The following is a 24,143-nucleotide window of genomic DNA, read 5'->3' as shown; positions in this document are numbered from 1 at the left end:
GTTTTAATGTGCATTTCCTTAATGATAAATGATATTGAGCAATTTTCATCTGTAGGTCTTCTTTGGAGAAATGTCTTTTCCTGTCTTCTGCCCACTTTTTTAAAGTTTATTTATTTGTTTTGAAAGAGAGAGAGAGAGAGAGAGAGAGAGAGTTAGGAAGGGGCAGAGAGAGAGGGAGAGAGAGAATCCCAAGCAGTCTCTGTGGTATCAGCACAGGCCCAACTCGAGGCTAGATCTCACAAACCATGAGATCATGACCTGAGCTGAAATCCAGTCAGAAGCTTAACTGAATGGACCACCCAGGCACCCCAGCTTCTGCCCATTTTTAACTGGATTATTATTTTGGGGGGGTGGCTTTACTACATTCTATGCGCACTAACTGCACCTTTTATGAAACCTAGTTTTATCTAAAATGTAGGCTCTTGTCAAGATATCCAGTAGTAATTACTATTCATTAAATGATGGAAGTTGTTGTAATTATGATGATTAATAACCTTTCAAAATCATCTTCTTTTATTTCCTTCAGTAACCTTACGAATTTTGTAGAAGGACCACAATCCCTCATATAATAATAATGGCTAACATTTGTGACAAATTATGCCAGGCATTATAAGATTTTATACTAGCTGATTTAGTTATAACAACATTCCAATAAGACCTGTAGAAGACTGTATTCTCCAAAAGTGGCCCAAGCCGTATCTCCCATCCCACATGCATTTCCTTCAACATGACTTTGACAGTCTTTCCATTGAAAGATGGGGTCTACAAGAACTCTACTTAAATTTGGACAGTCTTATGGAAATGATGCCATGTGATTTTTGAAGTTAGGTCACAATAGACAATACAGTTTCTGCTTGGTATCCCTGGGGCTCCCACTTTCAGAACCTATCCAAGCCATTCCTTGGCAAGACCCACATGGATAGAAACCAACAGCCAACACAAGCTCATCAGACATTTGAGTGAGCATTCTTGGAAGTGGATCTTCTGACCTCAGTCAAGCCATCCTAACTTGAAGCTATGGAAACAAAGAAAAAGCAGTCTCCTCCAAGTTTTGCCCAAATGACTGATTCATGAAAAAAATAAATTATTATTATTGTTTTAAATCACAGAGGTTTGGGGCACTCTATTTTAAAACAACAGGTAACTTATTCAGTACTATTACATCCAGATTAGAAATTAGAACACTGACACAGAGAGAGGTTAATTAATTACTAGATTGCAGAACCAGTATCTAGTGAAATACCTAGCAAAATAGATTTTCTGTTTCCAGAGTTGTGGAACTTTTTACATCTCCTTTCCCTCCTCCTACCTTTACTGCACCTTCAATTTTTATGTTGCTGTTGTATTCTTTATGTTTTCATTTTTTGCATGAATGATAAAGAGACTTCATTCTTCTAGATTTCTTCGTGAAAGCTGAGCAAAGCAGAAATGGGTCGGAGAAGGGCTAGCCATGGCACCATTAAAACGTGAAAGCCAAGCCCACCTACTTACTCTGTGGAAACTTTGGTGGGTTGTCATTGACATCAGTCAGTGTGATCGTCACTTTGGTTGTCCCTGAGAGTCCACCCATGTGTCCACCCATGTCCTTGGCCTGGATCACCACGTGGTACTCCTCCTTCGCTTCCCTGTCCATGTTGGGGAGGGCTGTTCTGATGATACCTGGATCCATGAGTGGGAAACACCACACGTATTCATTGGTAACAACATTAAAACATAAAAAGTTCTAGGCACAGGGGAAGCAGAGAGGAATAAAAAAGCTCCTGCCCTCGCAGAAGAGTCACTTTGACATGATAATTAGAATGACAAGTAGCCATACCTGGAGCACCATATAGTGGTCTTTCTCAGCAAAGTGTCCTAATTATTCGTATAGCATCATAATCATATATGCTTTATATGTTGCATTGTAAACGCAAGTAATAAGCTCATTATTCTCAGGCATAACATATCAAGATCCTAAAGGCTGAAATATTTGAGGGCCCATTGCATGGATACCCATGACTAAACCCCCACTTTTGAATTACCAGTGGAGTCTTTTGAAAGTCTATCCCAGCATTCAACTCTTGGAAATGTTTTTATGATCTATATTAGGTTAAATGTAGGTGGCATATATTCCAAGCAATACATTAAAATGTAATTATTAAATTTTAAAGGAGTAAGCCAAACAAGTTAAAACCACACACAGTGCATACACAAACATTGTTGTACTATCACCTGTCACTGACCACAGGGGTAAATTAATGACTGAATTCTACATGATCCCTGGAGATTAGCACATAATTTGTATGAAAACCATGCTCGCTTAAATCTCTTGGGAACATGTGCAAGCTTTTCCTCTCTGTAGATATAGTAACATTTATACTGGAAATATAAAGAAAGCACCCTTGTCCCTCTCTTAGTCTGTATTTCCCAACAGCACCCTTGAACTCACGGAGTCTTGTTTTCCTTATCTGTTAAATACTTTAGTATGTTCAAAATGGTGGTTCCTAACCATGAGTCCTTGAGAAAAAATAAGGTTATAATTGGAGTTCCTCCATCAGTTTTTAACATCTCAAAAATCTAGATGAAATCCCACATTTATCCTTGGTTAATGTGGAAAGGCAAATGCCTTCTATGAAATCATAGCCACACAGCCCCATAGACTGTGTTCTGAAGCAAAGTGGCTACAAATAGATAATTACGTAGGTCAGTGGAAGTGATATCTAGTAAATGGGCAACTTATCTGATTGGCAGACCCTGTGTATACATATTAATATATATTTGTATTTCATACAATTTAGCTATAATAACAAATGTGGATTATTTGCAAATGTCTTTCAAATATACAGGAAAAGGCAGCAGTTTGGGGGGTGATATTATAGAATGGAACTTTCACAGTATTTCAGTATTTATTCTAATGGAAGGACCCTAGAATAAAGTTTGGTGTAAATGAAGTGGACCATTGTGGTTTTGGTGGCTACATGTTTTCACTTTTTGGGTTTGCTGTTTGTTTTCTGTAAGAACTGTGAAGTCTTCTTTTTGGGTGACACCAATTGGGAATCTGTAAGTTCAGTGGAGGGAATGTGCCACGTCCCAAACACACCTGAGCATTATTTTTTTTAACATTTATTTATTTTTTGAGAGACAGAGAGAGTGTGAGCAGGAGTGGGGCAGAGAGGGAGGGAGACACACAATCCAAAGCAGGCTCCATCCAGGCTCCGAGCTGTTGGCACAGAGCTTGACATGGGGCTCGAACTCAGGAGCTGTGAGATCATGACCTGAGCCAAAGTCAGATGCTTAACTGACTGAGCCACCCATATGCCCCTTAAAATCATATCTTAAAATTCAACTTAAATTACATGTTCAACTTAAATGCATGTTTCTCAAGAATTTATCTTGATGGCCTGCCTGGGTGTCTCAGTTGGTTAACCGTCTGACTTCGGCTCAGGTCGTGATCTTGCAGTTTGTGGGTTCAGGCCCTGCATAGGGCTCTGTGCTGACAGCTCAGAGCCTGGAGCCTGCTTTTGATTCTGTGTCTCCCTCTCTCTCTGCCCCCCCCCACTCACACTCTTTCTTTCTCTCAAAAATAAACAAACATTAACAACAAAAAAATGTAAGATATGATTTTAAGATAAAAGTTGTATTTTAAGATTATATTTATTATTGTGACATGGTGACATAGAGGCAGAAACAATAATAAATAAGGTTCATTGGATGCTAACCATATCCAGGCATATGCAGGCACAGTGTCTAATCCTCTCAACAATCCTGTAAGGTGGCCTTTCCTGTATTTGGGAAAACTAAGACTCAAATAGGTTTACTGAGCAGGCCTGGACTTCTTATTCACAATGTGTCCCAGATCCCAACAACACTGCACAGTACCTGTCTGTGCTTCTACTGAAAAGTAGGGTTGTCCTTCTAGGATGCTGTATACTAACTTCGCGCTGTTTCCATAGGTGGGATCATCTGCATCTGAAGCTGTCACCTGGATTACCGATGTCCCTTAAAAATGAAATAAATCCATTAGCAACACCCCTTCAGCTTTTTGAATTATATTCCAGTTTACAAAGTTCCATCTTAACTTTAAAAACGGAGAAAAGCCCCATAATTGTTTAACATGCTCTCAGTTTTCAGGGGTTCAGATGTAAAGTAATCTTCCTTCCTCTCTTCCTCTTCTTCCTTCCCTCTTTCCTTCCTTAAAAAAAATTCCCATAGCTTAAAAATGAACTTTCTATATTCATAGTACATCGTGCTCTGCTTAGTAGTTAAAATAACAATATGAACATTAATGCAAAAACATTCTAAGACCCATGCAACTGAAATGTTCAGTATATCAAATAATTAAATAACAATCTTCCCAAAGAGTAAAATAAAAGATAATTAGTGATGAATTGCTTTTTGTGTAAGGACAGAGTATGTAGCCTTCCATCTGTAGCAGCGCAATAAATACATCATTTTATTGTTGCTTTGCATGTAATAAAATAGCTTCTAATACTGCATTTTAATGAATTTATGGCTATAAATATTGTACAGAATGTTGTTCCCTGATGACATGAGAATTGCATCTTCCCACCTCTAACGGGTCTGGTAGTTATTTAATAGAAACCACCCTTAAGACATCTGTGGGTCTGAAGGAAAGGAAACCAGGGAAATGAAGGAAGACGGGATTCCGTTTCTCCTAGAAAAGCCTCTGTTCTTTGGTGGTCACCAGGATTTGAGGGCACAAAGCACTGAACTACAGAATGGGGGGGGAGATGCCTGGGAAGGGAAATGGCAATTAGAGCCTCCCTGCACCAGGTACTTTCGGGGCACGTTCCTTGTGTCCCACCAGCATCCATCCCCTCTGCTCCTCATTTTGACAGCAATTGTATTTTGAGAAACTGGGTGTGAGAGGTAGGAATTTTACAATCCTATTTTGCAAAGTAGATTATTGCCACAGTCATTAGCCTAACCCCCATCGAGCAACCAACCAAACCCAGGGTCTTTCCTTGACATTTCCAGCAGAGGGGCAAGGTCCTGGGTGGGAGGTGAGGGAGCCCGTTGACACAGCTTCTGACGACCCTTTAATTTACAACTGTCAGTGATTTTTACATGGTATAAAAGGAAATCTTGCTTTTTTTTCTCATTATGTTTCTGTAACTCATTATTTTGTGCAAACAACTTTTCTCAAGCTCTTCCCATAGGACCAGGCGCTATTCTAGGCAGTGGACATTTATGAAGGAGAATAGGCCTAGCCTGCATCATTGTGACTGAGCTAGGGAAAGTATTACATCGTTGTGCTTCATTTGTTTCTAGAACTGAACTCAGTCCGTTATGACTCTTTTGTATTTTACTTAACCCTCGTCACAGTTTACATTATCCTCACTTTACAGATGACAAAATGAGAACTATGTGACAGTTCACCTGGCTCGTCAGGGCCACCGCCATCTGGCTCGTCAGGGCCACTGCCATAAACAGCAGCCCGGTACTGTGACACCAGGTTCGACTCTCGGAAGCCGTGATGGAAAGCCTGGGTGTTAGTCCTAAGCATCAAGGAGCTCCCAGAGGTGAGAACAATGTGAATTCTCTGGAGTGTTCTTTTTGATGGCAGGCTTTGCCTTCTGGCTCAGTTGCTCATGCTACAGTCCCCTATTTAATGATTTAGTTTCTGTTGGATTTTTCTCATTAAAATCCCTAGGCAATTACCAAGAAACTAGGGAACCGGTCACAGCCAGGGGAGACAGGCAAGAAGTGACTCAGCCCCACCTTCATAAAGTATGAGAAAAGCCCAACTTTATCTGGAGGAGGGAAAAAAAGGGGGGGGTGGTGCTTAAAAAAATCCACATCCCAGGTTCTACATGCAAAGTGGAAAGAGCTTAGGGCCCTAGGGTACTTTCTGCATCTAACTGTTTTGAACAGGTTGTTTCCCATTCTTGGTGCTTGGTTTTCTCATCTGTAAAATGGGCAGTTTGGCCCTGATGATTCTTAAGTTCATTTGCACTCTAAAATCTCTGATTCATGTAATCAGACTCATTCCCTGACCAGAACAGCCATGATCACTGTCTGAAAGGCAACCCCTTCTTAATATGAGGCATATTTCTCAAAAGACCACAAATGAATGCATTCTATAAAGCCAGACAAAAGTTGCTGCCAGGAAAAGGTGGCTTGTTGAAGAAATCCTTGAGAGAAGTATCCTTTGACAATGGAGAGTGTCTTCAGGCATGATGGAAGGACATATCCGCTTCTAAATTATCCTAACAGATGGTGGCATAGTGTCCTGATTAAGTGTGCATTCTGGAGCCACTTAATAGCTCAGATGACTTTCGATAAATTAGTCATCCTGTTCCTGGCTTGGGCTTTCCATCTGCAAAGTATGTCAAATAGGACCTACCTCACTACAAAGATGGATTATCACAAAAAAGTAAATGCAATAATGTCATGTAAGTCAATTAGTATGATGTCTACATGCAACAAATATTACGATTACTGTTCCTCATTAGACATCAGTGCACACTAGTGACTGAACTACATTGCCTCTAATCCTGCAAGACTAGAAACTATGACTCCATTTTACAGAAGGGGACACTAAGGTGAAAATGGACAGAGCTGGATCCAAGTCGCATAGCTAATGAGCGCCAGAACCAGGATTGCCTGCAGCCCATCAGGTTCTTGCCATTCTGCCACACTTCTTGTGTTTTTGAAGACTAGATATTAAAATCTCAGATCTATTTTAAATATTTGAAACTTCAACTACCCAAATAACACTTTTTTTGGTCGTATGCCGTTGAAGATGCGGTATAAATTCTGCTTCTCGATTTGGGAGAATATGGGCAGCAGCCCCCCACCCCACCCCCAACAGGGACACGAGGCCTGTAGATGGAGCAGGTCTCCCCTCATGTACGCACCCACGTTGGACCTCTCAGGCACGTTGGCATGATAGGTCTCATGCAGGAACTCGGGCGGGTTGTCATTAATGTCCTGGACCTTGACGATGAACTCCGACGGTGGCTCCAGCGGCCGGTTGGTGTCCCTGTCCACCGCCTGTGCCATGAGCGTGTACTGGGCTCTCTCTTCCCGGTCCAATGTCTTGGTGGCATGAATGTTCCCTGATTTGTCATCAATCACAAAAATGGTTCCGGCTCCTTCACCTGAGAGAATGTATTTAATGTTCCCATCACCAGAGTCAATATCGGAATGAAGCTAGGAAAAGAGAAACCAAGATTTGTAATTCCATGAGGGATGCCGTGGGGAAACAGAGTCTCATTCATACACTGTTTGCCACAGCACGCTGTCCACCCACACCCACACAGACGCCCACACACACATACACCACTGAGAGGGAGATGCTCTGCCCCCATTTTACAAATGAAGAAATGGAATCTTAGAGAAGACAACTGCCTTGGCCAAAGTCACACCGCTGGGAGAGGTGAAGCCAGCATTCAGACCTGAGTCCTGAGTTTTTTAAATTCTAAGAGTCGTACTTTCCCTCACAATATACACACATACAAAATATACGCATATATTCACACGGGTATGCACACAAGCAAAATATATACACATATGCACATATATTAAGTTATTTTGAAAGAAACATAGATGACATAAAAATATAAAAAACAAACATTTATGCCATAAGTAAGTCTTCTCAGTTCTGATTCCCACCCCTTCAGTGTCTCTGCTCAGACACAACAGTTGTTACCAGTTTCCTGTGAATCTAAGATACGGTTTATGCATATGCTAGAATATCTGTACAGATACATAAATGCCCTCATTTGTTTTTATGCAGTCAAGTGCCATAGTGCACAAATGGCATTCTGCACCTCTGTTTTCCTATAACAGTAAATCAGGTGACCTTTTGGACTGCTACATCCACTGGATGCATGCTATCATCTCATTTTAGCTGTCTTCTTCCAAAGGACACTGAGGTTGTTTCTAGGCTTTCGTTACGATAAGCAATTCATTGATCAGAATTTTCCATAAGACACTCTGTGAGGCACATGAGGGTCTGGGGATATGGCCTGTCAGGAAGAAGCTCTCATTCTGATCATAGGCATAAGGTGGGTAGGACGGGTTGATAAATATGAAGCTTCTTAGACTATTGAAAGAGCCTTACATATGTTCAGGTTTTCCCCCTCCTTTCACAGAGCCCAGAGAAATGACGGTACTTGCCTAACTCCACACTTCACAGGGCCAGGGCATCGTCCAGTTCTCCTGACTACCCATCCTGTGCCTGGACTCTGCTCTGTGTTTCATAACATGGGACTCACCCAAAGACCATGTTTGATTTTCGTGTAGCAATGAATTCCTTACCTTCCCTTGATGTCATCTCAATGTCTGAAGGTTTCATCTTAATTTAAGTACCTCTGCCCTCATTATGCCCTTTGTGAGAAGAGAGAAGCATTGCTTTTGCCATTCTCATAGGCTTCAAGGCTAGCCAAGTGGCTAAAAAGCCCTTGGTTCTGCCTACTATGAGAGAAAACCCAGTATACACCAAAAAGCTTTATTCAAATGGCATTGATAAGAATATTGATTGGTTAGCAATGACATTTTCATACTGATATTAGTAATGTCATTTAAATATTATTGTTAACACCAATTTGATTATTGTTAGGAAACCAAAGCCTGGGGAGCTTGTTCAGAATCACAAAGCAAGATAGAACACAGTGCTTTTTAAAGATGTTTGTATTGGTTTCAGTTTCCCAGAAAGTATCTAATTGATTTGCAGCACCTCAGTGAAACACCAAATATTTCGGCTCAGGGGGTACCTGTAGGTACAAATCAGGAAGACCATTTTGATTTTAGTTCACAGTGTTTCCCAGGAAAATTTGAAAAAATATACCTGCCTTCAGAACTTGTTATTCATAACAAGCTACGTGTTGTCATGAAATGATGGTTAATACATTTCTCATGAATAAGGCAGTTTGTGAGTAAAATATGAAGCTATTTTGTGGCTTCTAAAGGATGAACAGAATTGCTCTGATCTTCATACAATTTCCACAGTGAGGGCGGGATCCCTGCCGCCATGCGGCTGGCTTTCTCCCCAACCCCCCAAACAGTTTGCATTTGTTCATTTTCTCTGCCTGAGACCTGGCAAAAGTTAGGGGCTCAGTCTTGTGAATGAAAAACAAGGAAATAAATGCTTATTTTAACGGGAGTGGCTAGAAGGGAAGTTTCTCTGGGCTTTCATGAATTCCACGTGAGCTTGGCAAGTTTCTTATGCATTAAACAGATTCTAGTTCATGATCAACCAAATCACTGCAGAAGTGTAAACTTAACAGCACTCCTTATCTTTCTCTACTTTGTTTTCGGATTTGAAAGTTAGATATAAATTCCTTCTTTTTCTCTCTCCCACAAAGATGACCTGTACAACTGACAACACTATTTATTAGGTTCTACACAAAAAGCAGTTTGGGAAACCATTCCTTCCTATCAGGGGACCCAGTTGCTGAGGCATACACAGCCAATTCCTAATGCCAAAGACTGCTGGCTTCCCCCTCTGCAGGGCACAGCACGACACAGACTGTGCTTCCTGCAAGAAATCTGAAAGTCCATCGCTTGCCAAATTCTACTTTTTCAGAGCATCATAAAGCACTCAACCTTGAATGCTGTCAAATCAAAGGTCATCTAGTCTATTCCCTCTATTCATGGGAAACTATATATATAGATATCAATATCAATATCTATATCATCTATATCTATATCTAATCTATATCATCTATATCTATATTTATCTATAGTTATATATATAGTTATATATAGTTATATATATATATATATAGTTATATATATATATATATATATATATATATATATATATATATACATATTCCAGGTCCTGTCTCTCCTACAATCTTCCACCCTAACGAACACACCATTCTCCACTGAGAAAGTCCTTAAGGCAAAGGTTCTATATTCTCAGAAAAATTTACGCACAGCTCTCCATGGTGTTCAAGCTGCACAGCCCCTACCATGACTGAAGTCTTGTCTTCCTCTCTGGGCACAGAGCCCATCTCCTCACGTAGGGAATTCACATGCCAATCATTTCCCCGGGTTCCCATTTCCCAAGACTACTTCTATTTTGGGTATAATCTTTCCATTTTGGGGTATACATGAATGAAACTCCTTTGGTACATCTCTTTGAAAAGGCATTTCCCCAACCCTGAACATTACTCAGATGCTACTATGAACCTCTTCCAAATAAGTCAATTACATAAATATGGATTACTGCTCTCATGTTAAAGAACTGAAATAACTCAATGGAATATACAAGACTCAGAAATTAGCACCCTCCAGATCTACTCTTGTACTTTTCCCCCTTCACTGGATAACTCCTACTCATTCATCTCTCAGGTTACAAGTTATTATCATGTTCTTTATAAAACCTTCCTTCATCCCTCCCAAACATTACCAGGTGAAAGTATCATCACTTCTGTTGAATTTCTTCATTATTTTAGTTTTAGGTGGGTTTTTGTTTGTTTGTTTGTTTGTTTTTGTTTTTCGTTAGATAAGTTTGCCTTTCTACTAGACTCTGAACCCTTTGAGGTCAGGGACTATTTTATGCTAGTCTACCGTTTGCTTAGCTCTTTCCCTGAGCATAGTAGGTGTTCATTCTTGTGTAGATGACCACTCATCTCCTTGTAGTTAATGTCACTCTCTTCTCTGAAAGATGGTTGCATGCTTTATCATAAGTGATAATGGACAATAATTTTTTTAATGTATTGTGGACTTTCTACTCTTGCACTATTTTGGAGGGATTACACAGAGAATGCAGAGTCTGAGTACTGCTAGAACTCAATTCATCCAACTGGGTTTTGCCATCCCTAAGCTCAAGTGGATAAAATCTCATCCATTCTGAAGACACATCCATTTGTCTCATCAGATATTTACAAAGGCTTCCCCAAAACTAGGCTTAGTACCAGGACCTCAGGACACAGGACATTGGGCCAGTCCAGTGAGGGAGACTGATGAATAAATAAACATGTGTAATGCAAAAAGGCAAGCTTTCATAAAGAGTGGAGAAGGGCACCAGAGTTGGAGATAGGGTGTAGGCAGGGACATGTCTTCCTTTGGAGAATGGGCCAATAAATGATGGCTAATTAGTAGACTATTGTGCAGCTATTAAAAATGGAGTTCCATGGTATAACATTCAGTGGAAAATGTAAGTGTTCTTAACATGGATGACTATGAATTGAAAAATTAAAAAGTCTGAAAGGCTGTTTATTTTTTTTTAATGTTTAGTTTTGAGAGAGAGAGGACAGAGCATGAGCAAGGGAGGGACAGAGAGAGAGGAAGACACAGAATCCAAAGCAGGCTCCAGGCTCTGAGCTGTCAGCACAGAGCCCAACGTAGGGCTTGAATCCAGGAACAGTGAGATCATGACCTGAGCTGAAGTCGGATGTCCAACCGACCGAGCCACCCAGGCTCCCCAAGAGGCAGGCTTCAGGCTCTGAGCTGTCAGCACATAGCCCGATGTGGGGCTCAAACTCCTGAACCATGAGATCATGACCTGAGCTGAAGTCAGATGCTTAACCGACTGAGCCACCAGGTGCCCCTGAAAGGCTGTTTAAACATTGATTTCATGGTTTTTACTGAAGCGCCATTAGTGTTTTCCCACCTAGAAATTTTCTTTTTTGGCCATACCCTACTATTGGAACGGTGGTGAGAGAGACGAACGCTGCCTAGCAGCATCCTTACCCTGCCCACGAGCACGGGGTCAGGCCCGGTGTACTCCTCGATCACGAAGAACTGGTTCCAGACCCAGCCTCTCTTGGAGCGCTGCAGCACCTGCCCCTCCTTGCCCTTCTCGTGGTGCCCGTGGAACGAGGGTCGCAAGTGGCTCCGTCGCTCGGTGGTGAAGGCCTGGCTGTGGCACAGCACGCCCAGGCACACCAGGGCGGCTTGTAAACAGTAGTGCTCCTTCATTTTTGGTTATGTGGTAGGCACAGGAGAATGCGGCTGTCACCCCTTTCACCAACCCTGTGGTGGCCTGGCTGATGGTGGCCTCCCAGACGTGTCAGGCAGACCTCTCTCGGAATGGAATGTCTCTGCTGGCTGAGCACATCACGGTCAGGGCTGCCCACTTCCCCAGTCGGCTTCTGCGGGCAGAGAGAAAGGTCAGATTAGCTGCGGGCTCCATCCCCAATTCATTTCAATCCCATCCCATAAACGCTGGACCACAGGAGCGCTTCCTTCTGGGTAGTGAGGGGGCAGGCTGAGTAAGAAACAGTCCCTGCTCTCTCTTGCAGCTTGTCACATGGCGGGTGGGATAAACACACTAGGAAATCCCTCAAGTCTTTATGAGGATGAACACGTGTGCTGTGGAATCCAGCTGCCAGGGTCTCGGTGGCAGTTTTGCCACCTACAAACCAGCTCCAGGTTTGGGGTAAACCCCAGCTCTTCGAGCTCTGCTTGCTCATTTATGAAATGGGGATGCTAATCGTACTCACTGCAAGGTTGACACGGGGATTAAATGACTAGTGCCTCTAAATCCCTTAGCACGATGTCTGGTACAAAGCAAGCATTCCATATTTATTTATTATTATTATTGATCACAGTTACGCTAGGGTATGTTTTCATTATTGGGAAACTTGGGGCATTATGGGAGTCCAGGAGAGGAACATCTAATCCATGGGGATTGAGGGTGGAGACGGCAGAGAGTAGAGGCAGTTGTGGGAGACTCCTGGAGTGCAGGCTGTCTGTGCTCCACCCTCAAGTGAGTTCCTATGATCAGAACGGAGTGGATGGGTTGGCCATGCAGGAGAAACAGTGTGACCCAAAGCCCAGAGCTCTTCATAAGCACAGCATGTCCCAGCGCTGGTCAGCATGACTGTGTGGTATAAGGAAGGAGAAAGGCAGCAATGGAACCTGCCAGAGAAAGGAGGTTGGGGCAGATGCCGAGAAACCACTCATGGTCACTGAAACACTTGCCAATTAAATAATCAATCAAGTTCTCATTGGTGGATCGGTGAATGCTACAGAGTCAATTTAATGAACAAGATTTGCTTTTGTTTGATCGAAGGTCTACCCAAGAAGCTGAAGATCCTTAACCTGGCAGTCTTAAAAAGGATACTTTACAAGCTTTTTCCAACCAGGAGATGCAAAATACAAGAGCATACCCCACTGACTGATCCAAAGGTCTTGTTCCTGGCACTCAGAAATGGCTCAGCTACTCATAAGTAGAAAGATGAGCCTTCCATCCCTTTTGTGGGTTTCTGACCTATAGTTACTCTGGTCCTTAATTCCTGCCTCGGGTTCCTGGACTTCTTCAGTAGACTTAGTCTTGCTGGTGCTGGAAAGTTAATTATTCCCTATGCAACTCCCTTGCTTTTTCCCGTCCCTAGTGCCCTGCATTTTCTTCTGGACAATCAACCTCTTCCCTTGGTACACCACCCACACTCCAGCTGAAACCCTAGCTCCCAGAACCAGGCAATCAATCCCCATTACCACACCCACCACTGAAGGAGGTGAATCACTAAAGATTGTTGGACACGGAGGGTAACACACTGATACTGAGGATGACACTTCATTTCAGCACTGGTGGGTCTAAATGACACTGGTGAGCTTGTTGAGCAGTGTCGAAAAAAATCATTTAATTCTTAGCTATCCAATATGAATGTAGTGGTAGTAGTGGGGAGAGGGGAGGGGAAGAGAACAGAAAGGAAGCATCCTGAATCTTGGCATAGTGGAATGTACCTAGATTTGAAGATCAGACAGACCTGGATTGGAATACCACTTCTATATCTTATAATATAGAAGGCCTTGGGCATTTCATTCAGGCACTCTGAGGCTCTGGAGTGGTCTCGTCTCGACAATGTTGATGACAAGAATTGCTGCACACATACGGGGCTGCATACAGAGCAGGGCACACACCGGGTCTCTTCCTCTCCTCCTAGAGTGCCACAATCCAAGCCCACAGGTCTTACTCAGTATAAGGAGGTGTTCTTGCCTTACAGATTGAGATGCCCAGAAAAGGATGGTGAGGTGCTTTCTCTAAGAGACGAATTGAGGAATAAGAGTTACATGGGGGATACCACATGGTATCCGTCTGGTCTTAGTAGTCTAGAAAACAAAGGAATTGGTGGAATTCGAATTTGTTGGAGCAGAACATTGTCCCTTATGGTGGTCTTTGACTTTACCAACCCAAGCTTCTCTGCCTCCTTTGTAATATGGGAAAACATATCTAGGTTTTCAGAAGTCCGTCACTGCCCCCAGTACACGGTATGATGTTTTCTGTTAGTCTCTTTTCAAGGAATATGGAGTCCAATATTTGTTGTAGACAGACATTTCAGGGTATGCAAAAGGCTGTGTGGAAGAGAGAGAAAGACTGAAAAGGCAGTGTCATCATTTAACAGCTTCATCCTCAGACTTGGGCATATTAATAATACATCAAATGCTGTTTCTTGCAATCCAAACTGACTGTGTGGAAAAAGCACAGATAGGGACCCAGGAGCAGTTAGATCACAAAATGAGTCAATGTGAAGCAATACAAAGATCCTCGGGCTTAAGTCAGGAAGCCAGATATATCGTCAAGGATCTGCCAGTAGCTTGTCATGGGACCTCATCATTCCCTCATTGGTACATTCTGTCTCAAATGAAGCTGTTGGGTGACATTTTCTACAAATGGCTTCCAGTTTCAGATTCATGGTTGAGCTCCAGTGAGAGATTGTTGGGGATTTCTTCTGATTCATACACCATCTCCTTACTAACCTGGATGCATCTTCATGGTTGGGATTATACTTTATACATGATTATAGGTCCAGTGCCTTCACTTTCGAAAGCAAACCATTAATAAAAGCTGAATGTATGATTTGAGCCACATACTTCAAGTAAACTTAATACTGCCACCGTAGAATCTTAAGAAGAAGCAACAGAAAAGACCATATGGTGCAACAAGATCCCTGCCCATTTTACACCATGCCAAGTATTAAGTGTTCATTCACATGGTGATAAATTATTCTTGCATATAAACTGTGAAGTATATTTGAAAGAAAGGGTTTAATTAAAGTTCATATTTCTGCACCTCTTTCTTCTGGCTTCCATTTTGCTGTAAAGCACAATTATTTCTGACACCAGAAGTGTTAAAACTAGATGACAACTTTTTTCCCTTGATAAAAAAAAAATTCTAGCTAATGAATTTAAGAGTTTCCACATGACCAATAAACAACAAACCCACTATTGAAAAGATGAAATTATCGATTTCTTTTCTTGGAAAGAATAGCAAAAACAACTTGCTTTTAAAAGTAACTCATTGGGGCGCCTGGGTGGCGCAGTCGGTTAAGTGTCCGACTTCAGCCAGGTCACGATCTCACAGTCCGTGAGTTCGAGCCCTGCGTCAGGCTCTGGGCTGATGGCTCGGAGCCTGGAGCCTGTTTCCGATTCTGTGTCTCCCTCTCTCTCTGCCCCTCCCCCGTTCATGTTCTGTCTCTCTCTGTCCCAAAAATAAATAAACGTTGGAAAAAAATAATAATAAATAAATAAATAAATAAATAAATAAATAAAAGTAACTCATTGTGACAGGCACCTGGGTGGCTCAGTCGACTTCGGCTCAGGTCATGATCTTGCAGCCCCACGTTGGGCTCTGTGGCAATAGCTCAGAGGCTGGAGCCTGCTTTGGATTCTGTGTCTCCCTCCCTCTCTGCCCCTTCCCCACTCGTGCTCTGTCTCTCTCTGTCTCTCAAAAATAACTAAACATTAAAGAAAATAATAAAAGACATAAAAGTAATTCATTGAGGGGCGCCTGGGTGGCTCAGTCAGTTGAGTGTCTGACTTCAGCTCAGGTCAGGATCTCATGCCTCATGGGTCTGAGCCCCGCATTGGACTCTCTACTGTCAGCGCAGAGCCCACATGGGATCCTCTGTCTCCCTCTCTCTCTGCCCCTCCCCTGCTTGTGGATGTGGGTCCTCTCTTTCTAAAATAAATAAATATTTTTTTTAATTAAAATAAGTAAAAGTAACTCATTAAACCCATTATTTCAAAGTGCTTCTTCAATAAGTAAATGTAATATGTAAAAGTTATTTTAATTATTAGCCTCAGGCATGTATAAGATGAATTTTAAGACATAATTTAAAAAATACATATTCATTTTCAGAATGAAAATTCACTCAGTGAAAGCTTTTTCTAGCTATTGTTCTAAAAACTTTACAAATAGTAATTCAGCCATTTATTTCTACAACAAACTTCTGAATAGGTACTATGAATATTCTTATTATAAAGGATGAGGAAGCTGGGGCCTGGATAAATGAAGCAATTTGTGCGAGGCTACACTTCCGGGAAAGAGCAGAGCTGGGATTTGAACACATGCCATCTGGCTCTGGCGTCTGTGTTCGTAACCAGCGAACAATACTAACTTCTGCCATTTGTTTGTGTCTGAATTCATAAAGAACTGATGTGGCTCCTGTGATACAGATACTGTAAGCTAGCGGGCACCTGAAGTAAACCAACATTAGAACGTGGTATATACTAATAATATGACTCTGATGAAAATAGTAATAAAAGTTAATATTTGTACCGGATTATTTTCTGGCTAACACTCTTCTAAGTGCTTTCCATGAGTTGAGTCATGAAATTTTCACAATAACCCTACAAAATAGTACTATTGCAAGTCCCATTTTATAGGTAAGCAGTCTGAGGCATAGCAAGATTTAGCAACTTGCCCATGGTTACAGAACCAGTAAGTAGAGGGACTGGGACACGAACCCTACGTATTTGGCTCCAAGGTCTGCATCCTTGTCCCCTGTAATCCTGTGCCCCATACTGTCCTTCGGAGAAGAAAAGACTGCAGGTCATACATAGACATGCATCCTGATACACACATAATAGTCTTACAACGAGAACAGTTTAAGTTTTGGTGGCACTGGGGGTGACTAAAATACTAAAACCAATCCCAGAAGAGGAAGATAAAGCATTTTATAGCAGTGACCAAAGTGAAGACGAACAGGAAGTAATTACATCAGTCCATCAACAACACAGTACAACCAGGTCCTTAACACATTACACAAAATTTAATCGTTGCTTTTTATTTTTAAATGCTCTGTTTCAGAATTTCTAAGTATATACGTTTAAAAAGTGTGTTCAAGGAGATTCATTTTTCTTCTTTAAAGAAACACTTCTAAAATCTAGAAATCTGATTGATATATTCAATGGTAGAGAGTTTGCAGGAATCACACATGAAAATTAATCGGAGGCTGCCCTCCTAAGAAGGTCTTGACATTGGTAATAATCAGGGAAATATATCAGTGTTCTAATTGGTTTTAATAAAGACCCCCAAGGCGATTCTCAAACAATCCTTCCATTAAAGCACTTTTTAGCAGTGTGCCAGGATGTCTAAGCATTGGGGTTCCACTAAAACATATAGGAGGACTTTATGGTGGGAGCATATTGCTCGGAAGGAAAAATAAATGTTGTTGAAAGTCACAGGAGTAATAACATGACAGGAAAATGGATTTGCAAAACCACCAGCTCTAAGTGGAAGTCTCGCCCCTCTATCTTGAGAGCAGATAGCCCGTCATAAGCTATTGCGCCTTGAGCATAAAACCCTCTTGCTGTGCCTGCTTTTGTCTCCGTAAAAGAAAATGACATATACGGGTGTTTAAGTATATTTGGACTCCTGCTGGAAATTGTTATCGGGTAGAGAAAGAAAGACGGAAGCGCTTAGCAGAAAGCAAGCAGCTTTGGTTTTTCAGCTTTCTCTTCCCCACAGAGCTGGAAGGATCAGACAGGCTGACCTGTTCTTTTCATTTCCAGGGAGCTAATTTACAGTTAAAGACAGGTTATCATTACATTAAGAATATTATCGAGGCCCTCACCAGAACTCAAAACTCCATTCTGCATGTGCAGTGTCCCCTTGCGGGGGAGCTCCGGGGCTCTGCTCTCCACTTCAACAAACACAGCTTTGTAACCAATAGGGTTCTATTATGCAAATTAATTCAAGCATATTTTATTCCCCGTTCAGATCTCATCACTCAGCACTGAGCTGGTCTCTAGTTTCAAATCACAGCACAGGAATTATGCCATGTCTGTGGAACTCACAGAGAATGGCAAGAGGAAATATTGTAAGAACTATCGAATCATATTTCTTCTTCCCTGATTTCTACACTTGGAGGCAAGCATAAGCTTAAGATAATAATCACTTCTGCTCAGGTGCAAAACACACAGCAAAGACTGCGAAAGGGTCATTTGATCCATGCTTTAATACCAAATTCACATGTCAAAGTATGCAGCAAATAGGGCCCCTTATCCATGACCTAACGTTCTCTGGGGCGAGTGGAAATTTTAAAACTGCTGCAATGTTTAATTCTGATCCTCCGCTTCTAGAGAAATAGAGAACCACATGAGTGTCAGCTTTGAAAGTGCAAAGATCGCTTACTGCCTGGTGTTGGGCAGACCTGGGTCCAAATCCTGGTTGCATCACTTACGGGCCCCATAAAATTAGATAATGATACTAGGGATTATCCTTGACCAGGTGCTTGATTTTCCTAGTGCTGGGCAAGATACTCAGGGCTTGGTACAGACCATTTAAATTGTATACTTACCACAACTTGTATGTAAGTATCACCCAAATTTTACTCATAAGGAAAATCAGGCTCAGAGGGGTTGAGTAAACCCTCAATCACTAGCAAGGCCGCAATTGAAATTCAAGTTTACGTGAGAGCAAAACCCATGCTTTGACTTTACCTGACTCCCAAACTCTGGAGATAACTCGTTATCTTAGTATAACGAGACTGCCTGATGCATCTTCAAGGATCATCTTAGCTCCAAAATTGTATTTGATATTGAAAATAATCTGTTACATATGAATTTCATTTATTTTTAAAGTATGTACAATCAGCCTTTGTATTTTCAGGCTTTCATGGCCACAAAGAATCATCGGAATCCAGCTTAAGTTCCCAGACCTCAAACGTAGAATCATTCTGTGATTATTTACTTTTATCTCTTCAAATAATTAAGTAAACTTCCATTAATAAGATGATTAAATACACTGTGTGCAATGAAGGACTTATTATTTGTGCTCTACTCAATCCTTAAGACAGTCTTTTTCTCACTGTGATATTTTAAAATGTTAATCATTAAGATGAATAAAATACATCAACACATACAGGAAGTCATGTCAGCTGTGACATCTCAGACTGTGAATAAACACTGTATATGAATGTGTGGAAAGAGAAAGATCTTATTTTAATTTTTTTTTTTTTTTTTTGCATGAGCTAAAATACCTGAGGGAAAATTAGGGCAAAAATGGCAATGATAAACAGATGCTCAACATAGTGTAACTTCATTTGTGGTATCAAAGGCCTGTATGTAAATTTCCCTTTTGTCTCAGAGCAGTAAATATCTGTAAAGCTTTCTTATTTGTCAGTTCCTTCATTCAGCAGTAACGTGTCACAGTGCCAGGCCTGGGTTGGACATGAGGGATCCGTAGACTGCTTATGTGTCTCTGATCTGTAGACAGTACCCGAACAACAGTGAGACAGTCGTCTAAGGAGATGGATAATGGTGTAATGGGATCAGTGCAAACAGGACTTGTGTTCACAAGCACCAAGGAATTGGGAAGCACATGTCTGCTGATGATCATTCCATCATTATTGTCCACTCCATATCATTCCAGTCTTCTAGTGCTTATCCATTCTAGCTTCTTCCAAGTAAACACCTATCTCTACAGCCTCTAACATCTGAAGTCTCCATGCCCATCTTGGGTCATGGCTGATTGAAATGCTTCTAGTTTGGTGATAACCAACCAGTGAGTGGTCTTAAATTGACCACTGATTGTTTTAACCTGTGTAATCTGGCTCAAAAGGACAAGCTGGGTGAATCAGATTCACTTGGGAACTTGAATGAAAGAAAACAGGAACCATGTTTCAGTTAGTAAGAGAACTGAAACAGGAAGGTGATGGGCTGCTGGGGGCGAGGGGGGTGGGGCAGATGGACTAGCTTTCGTCTGTGGCCAAAGTTTTGGTGAAATCAAAGTTATGAGAAAGCCAGTTAGTAACCAAATAGAAACAAACATGGTCTCTGGTCCCCACACCATGTAAATGACACAAGCATGGCCCCATTCTCTGAAAATCTAGCAATTAAGGACTGCTGCTGTCCTTAATAAAAAGTTAGGTGGTTCTTCTGATAAAGGGTGAAGTACTGTAGCTGTGGAGATAATCTGTTCCTACATAGAAATGCCTTCTTCATTTCTGAATATCCAAGAAACAGTGGGGCCAGAGGGAGACCTTTACAACAAAAGTCAAGACAATTGTGTTCTGGCAAAGGTTCTGCCACTGAAAAATTGTGTAACCTTACCAAAAAAATTCTTCTTCATCTGAGACTAACTTTCTCTTTTCCATAAAATAGGAGGCTGGCAATAGCTTATAAAGGTCTTCCATGCCTACTGGGGCCTGTGAGTCTGTGCTGTGCTGAGACACAGCAACCTTCCCTGGATGGAGGTTTCACCTCTTTTAGAAAGTCTGGGTCCTAGCTGGCAGGACTGCTTCATGCACATCCGCAGGAGGCTGCACTTACATCAGATAGAAGCAGTGGCATCCTCTGGGACTAGGCAGTGCACACCCCTGTTAATGTGACTGGCTCTGAGTTCCAGCATTAGGAATCAAAACTTCTCCTGATGGGCAATGGGAGTCCATTAAAAACTCTGATCCAGAGATTGATGGAATCCAAGCTGTCAGAGGTATATGGAAGAAACTGACCATGAGAACCGGGAGTTCTAACACAGTTGTTAAGAGCAGGGGCTCAAGAGTCAGATAGGGTTAGAGGGCTAGAGCTCAAGAGTTACTGCTTGTTCACTAGGTGTATGATCCAGCCTCCATGAGTCACCACGCCGCCATTTTGAAAATGTGAAAACACGACGATGGATCTCAGTGGGAGAGTTAAAATGAAAGGAGGGAATCTTGTATGAACTTGACATAGCCTGGCTCACTGCAGGTGATCAAGAGGATAAATTAGGGGGCGCCTGGGTAGCTCAGTTGGTTGAGCGTCTGACTTTGGCTCAGGTCATGATTTCACACTCCATGAGTTCGAGCCCCGCGTCGGGCTCTGTGCTGACAGCTCAGAGCCTGGAGCCTGCTTCGGATTCTGTGTCTCCCTCTCTCTCTGACCCTCCCCCATTCATGCTCTGTCTCTCTCTGTCTCAAAAATAAATAAACATTAAAAAAAAAGAGGATAAATTAGGAGTTTTGTTCCTTCAAGAACTCCTAAATATGTAATTTACGACATGGATACAGTGATGTGACATACAATATACATACAACATGCAAGAAGGCGCAAGTCCTACAGAAGGCTGTAAGAGGCTGTCCATTAAGGGGAGATAAACAAAATAATACTTATAACAGGAATTGTTAAATGTAATGATACAAATAAATGAGAGAAATGAGATAAAGAAGACCAGTGTTGTCCAATAGGAATATAATATGAATCACATGTATAATTTTAAATGTTCTATATGCTACTTTTTAAATGTTTATCTCTTTTGAGAGATTGAGAGAAAGGCAGTATGAGCAGGAGAGGGGCAGAAAGAGAGGGAGAGAAAGAATACCAAGCAGGCGCCACACTGTCAGGACAGAGTCCAGCCTGGGGCTTGAAGAACATGACCTGAGCCAAAATCAAGAGTTGGATACTTAACCAACTGAGTCACCCAGGTGTCCCTAGATGCTACATTTTAAAAGTTAAAAAAAAAAAATGGGGTCATTAATTTTAACACTGTATTTTATTTAGTCCAGTATTCCCCAAATGGTATCATTTCAATACATAAGAAATAGATGATTTATTGAGATATTTTGTACACACCACCCCTGGTTTTTTTGTGGGTTTTTTTTGTTTGTTTATTTGTTTGTTTTTTTGGTCCTAAGTCTTTAAAACCCAGTATGTATTTTAAACTTATGGCACATCTCTATTTGGGGTAGCCACATTTCAAGAGCTCAACAGCCTTGTGTGGCTAGTGGCCACCCCCTAGGACAGCACAGTAGAGGATTCTAGCATATCTGGAGAGAGAAGGACATGTGGTCAACAGAGACTTCCTGGATTTATTGCAGTGGTTCAGGTGAGAAGTAACAAGGCTCCAGATTGGAAATATCAGCCTGGTTAGAGGAAAGGGTACCTTTCTAGAAACATGCTCATGTGGAGGGCCTTAGGAATTGGGCAAACTGAGAAGGCCAGAGGCTGAGGCTATAGTGGAGGTGCTGCTCCTGTCCTCACTAGGGGAGGGGCCAGTTTGGGGAAAAAGAGCATACATTCGGTTTTAAATGTGTTAAACTTATGAAGCCTAGGGACTGATGTTTACATGGGAAGTTTCCGAGTAGTGAAGTTTCCCAGTTCTTCCAAGGGTGGGTATTACAATGTTACCATTTGTTTCCAGTCTGGGCATTCTGCTGTATTATTCATGCTAGACTCTCAGAGCTGGAGGAAACCTCCCTTAGACCTTCCACTCTTAGTCTTCCTTCAGCGGAAAATAGGAAAAGGGAGATACAGAAATACCAGGCAACTTGTGCAAAAAACAAAACAAAACAACAACAACAAAAACAAACTGAACAAAACCTAAAGTCCTCACTGTGGAGGAAAAACAAAAGGGAAAGCACGGAGTGGAAGATAATTTATTCAGCATCTACCTTCCCTTCTTGCCTCCCCCAAACCCAGCTTAAAAGCATCCTCCCATGCAAACTACTACTTGGAAGCAAACAGTCTGCATTCTATAAGGGTAAAGACATTCATAAATAAGGACCCAGGAGATCTCTTCAAGGACTGTCAGTGGAGAACAGGAAGAGGAAAACACTGTGCATATTATCGCTGGAATCTGCAGGGAAACACTTTCCACAAAGACTGGTTTTGTTTTTTGTTTTTTGTTTTTTTCTTTTTTTCTTTTGAGTATAAACAGTAAGAGGAGGAATTATCCCAAGGTGGTCTTAATAACTGACAAGGGCTTGATGTGGGTTTTTTTTTTTTTTTTGGAAATAATTACTAAAACAAGGGGAGAGAGTGCCTCAAATCACCACTGCCTGGAGTCTTCAGAATTCTGCAACATCCAGCCTGTGACCCCAATCCACTGTGGTCCACACGCATGGGTCCAGCGTGATCAGCCTCGGAACAGAAGTGCAGAATGCAGAATGTTAAGCTGCTTCCAATTATCAGAAGCTTGATTCTTACCAGAGTGCGGGTGGGCGTTCTGGAGGTCTCTTTCTAACGTGACTTCTCAAACCATGCTATCACGCTAAGAGTAGAATAAACTCTGCCACATTTTTTACTAGCTTTTTTTTTTTTTTTCTTTTGGTATCTCTACATATACCACAGAAGGTTTTCTCCCCCCTTATTTTTAGAAAGCAGACACCAACAATAGCCTCATAATGATCTCATTGTAGTTTGAAATAATCCAATCTTAGAAGCCCAATTCTTTCTTTTCAGATGTATTAATGTCATTTATCAAAAGTAATGGGATTTTTAAAAAAGTTAAGCATAAAAGAAAAGTAATGGGATACAGCAAACCAGTCAAGTGCCTTGTACATGTGCAGAGCATTTTCTGAAGCATATGCCTAACACTTTCAGACAGGCAGGACTTTCAAAGGCAACGTTAAGTGTCTTTTGTGGGTCTCAGATAATATGGTTCACTTAATTAGATTTTCCATAATCCCAGGTTAATCCTATTGTGAATTACAGACGTGAGTTTTGACTTGCCTGGCAGAAACATCTATTGCTACAAATGCATTTCTGGGGAAAAAATGTATCTTATTTATAATTCATTACCAGAATCATTACCATAGAGACTGCCTCTTCTAACTTCCTCAGGTAGGAGTGACCATTTCCACTCCTTTGGACTACACTGTCCTTACAGACAATAAGGGCACTTCTGATAGTTTTTGTCCGCGGTTATGTCTTCCTCTTCCCCAAGATATACAGGGTTCTTTAAGATTTGGGGTCACCGAATTCCTTGCACCTGAGCAGTGATGTGTACACCTGGCCTGGCCTCTGTACTTTATGGAACTTAACGTTTAGATCAGTGCCCCTAGAACTTGATTGCTCATTAGAATTCACTGGAGAGTCTTAAAAATCCCCTTGACCAGGCTTTACTCAACACCAATCAAAATCCATGAAAATCAGGAGTCGGTATTTTTGAGGCTCCCCAGGTGGTTCTGGAGTATATTTGAGGTGAGAACCACTGTTCTACAGCTCCCCTATCCAATATGGTTGCAACCTAGACACATGTG

The 24,143-nt window shown here is 41.6% G+C and overlaps 1 protein-coding gene across 3 annotated transcripts in view; it reads right to left on the bottom strand.

The window, feature by feature from the left end:
* CDH11 (cadherin 11) overlaps positions 1-24,143 on the bottom strand; it is a 152,079-nt gene that overhangs the window by 36,092 nt on the left and 91,844 nt on the right. For all 3 annotated transcript variants that reach the window (XM_047835821.1, XM_047835819.1, XM_047835822.1), the window contains 4 exons: positions 11,650-12,050; positions 6,861-7,155; positions 3,859-3,978; positions 1,492-1,659 (listed from right to left, as the gene is read on the bottom strand). In XM_047835821.1, the coding sequence (XP_047691777.1) occupies positions 1,492-1,659; positions 3,859-3,978; positions 6,861-7,155; positions 11,650-11,877 (811 nt within the window). In that variant the 5' untranslated portion in view covers positions 11,878-12,050. The remainder of the gene's footprint in view (positions 1-1,491; positions 1,660-3,858; positions 3,979-6,860; positions 7,156-11,649; positions 12,051-24,143) is intronic.

This window comes from Prionailurus viverrinus, chromosome E2 (assembly GCF_022837055.1).
Source record: "Prionailurus viverrinus isolate Anna chromosome E2, UM_Priviv_1.0, whole genome shotgun sequence".
NCBI lineage: Eukaryota > Metazoa > Chordata > Mammalia > Carnivora > Felidae > Prionailurus > Prionailurus viverrinus.
The sequence above is the reverse complement of the archived record's forward strand: the minus strand, read 5'-3'. Positions and strand labels throughout refer to the sequence as shown.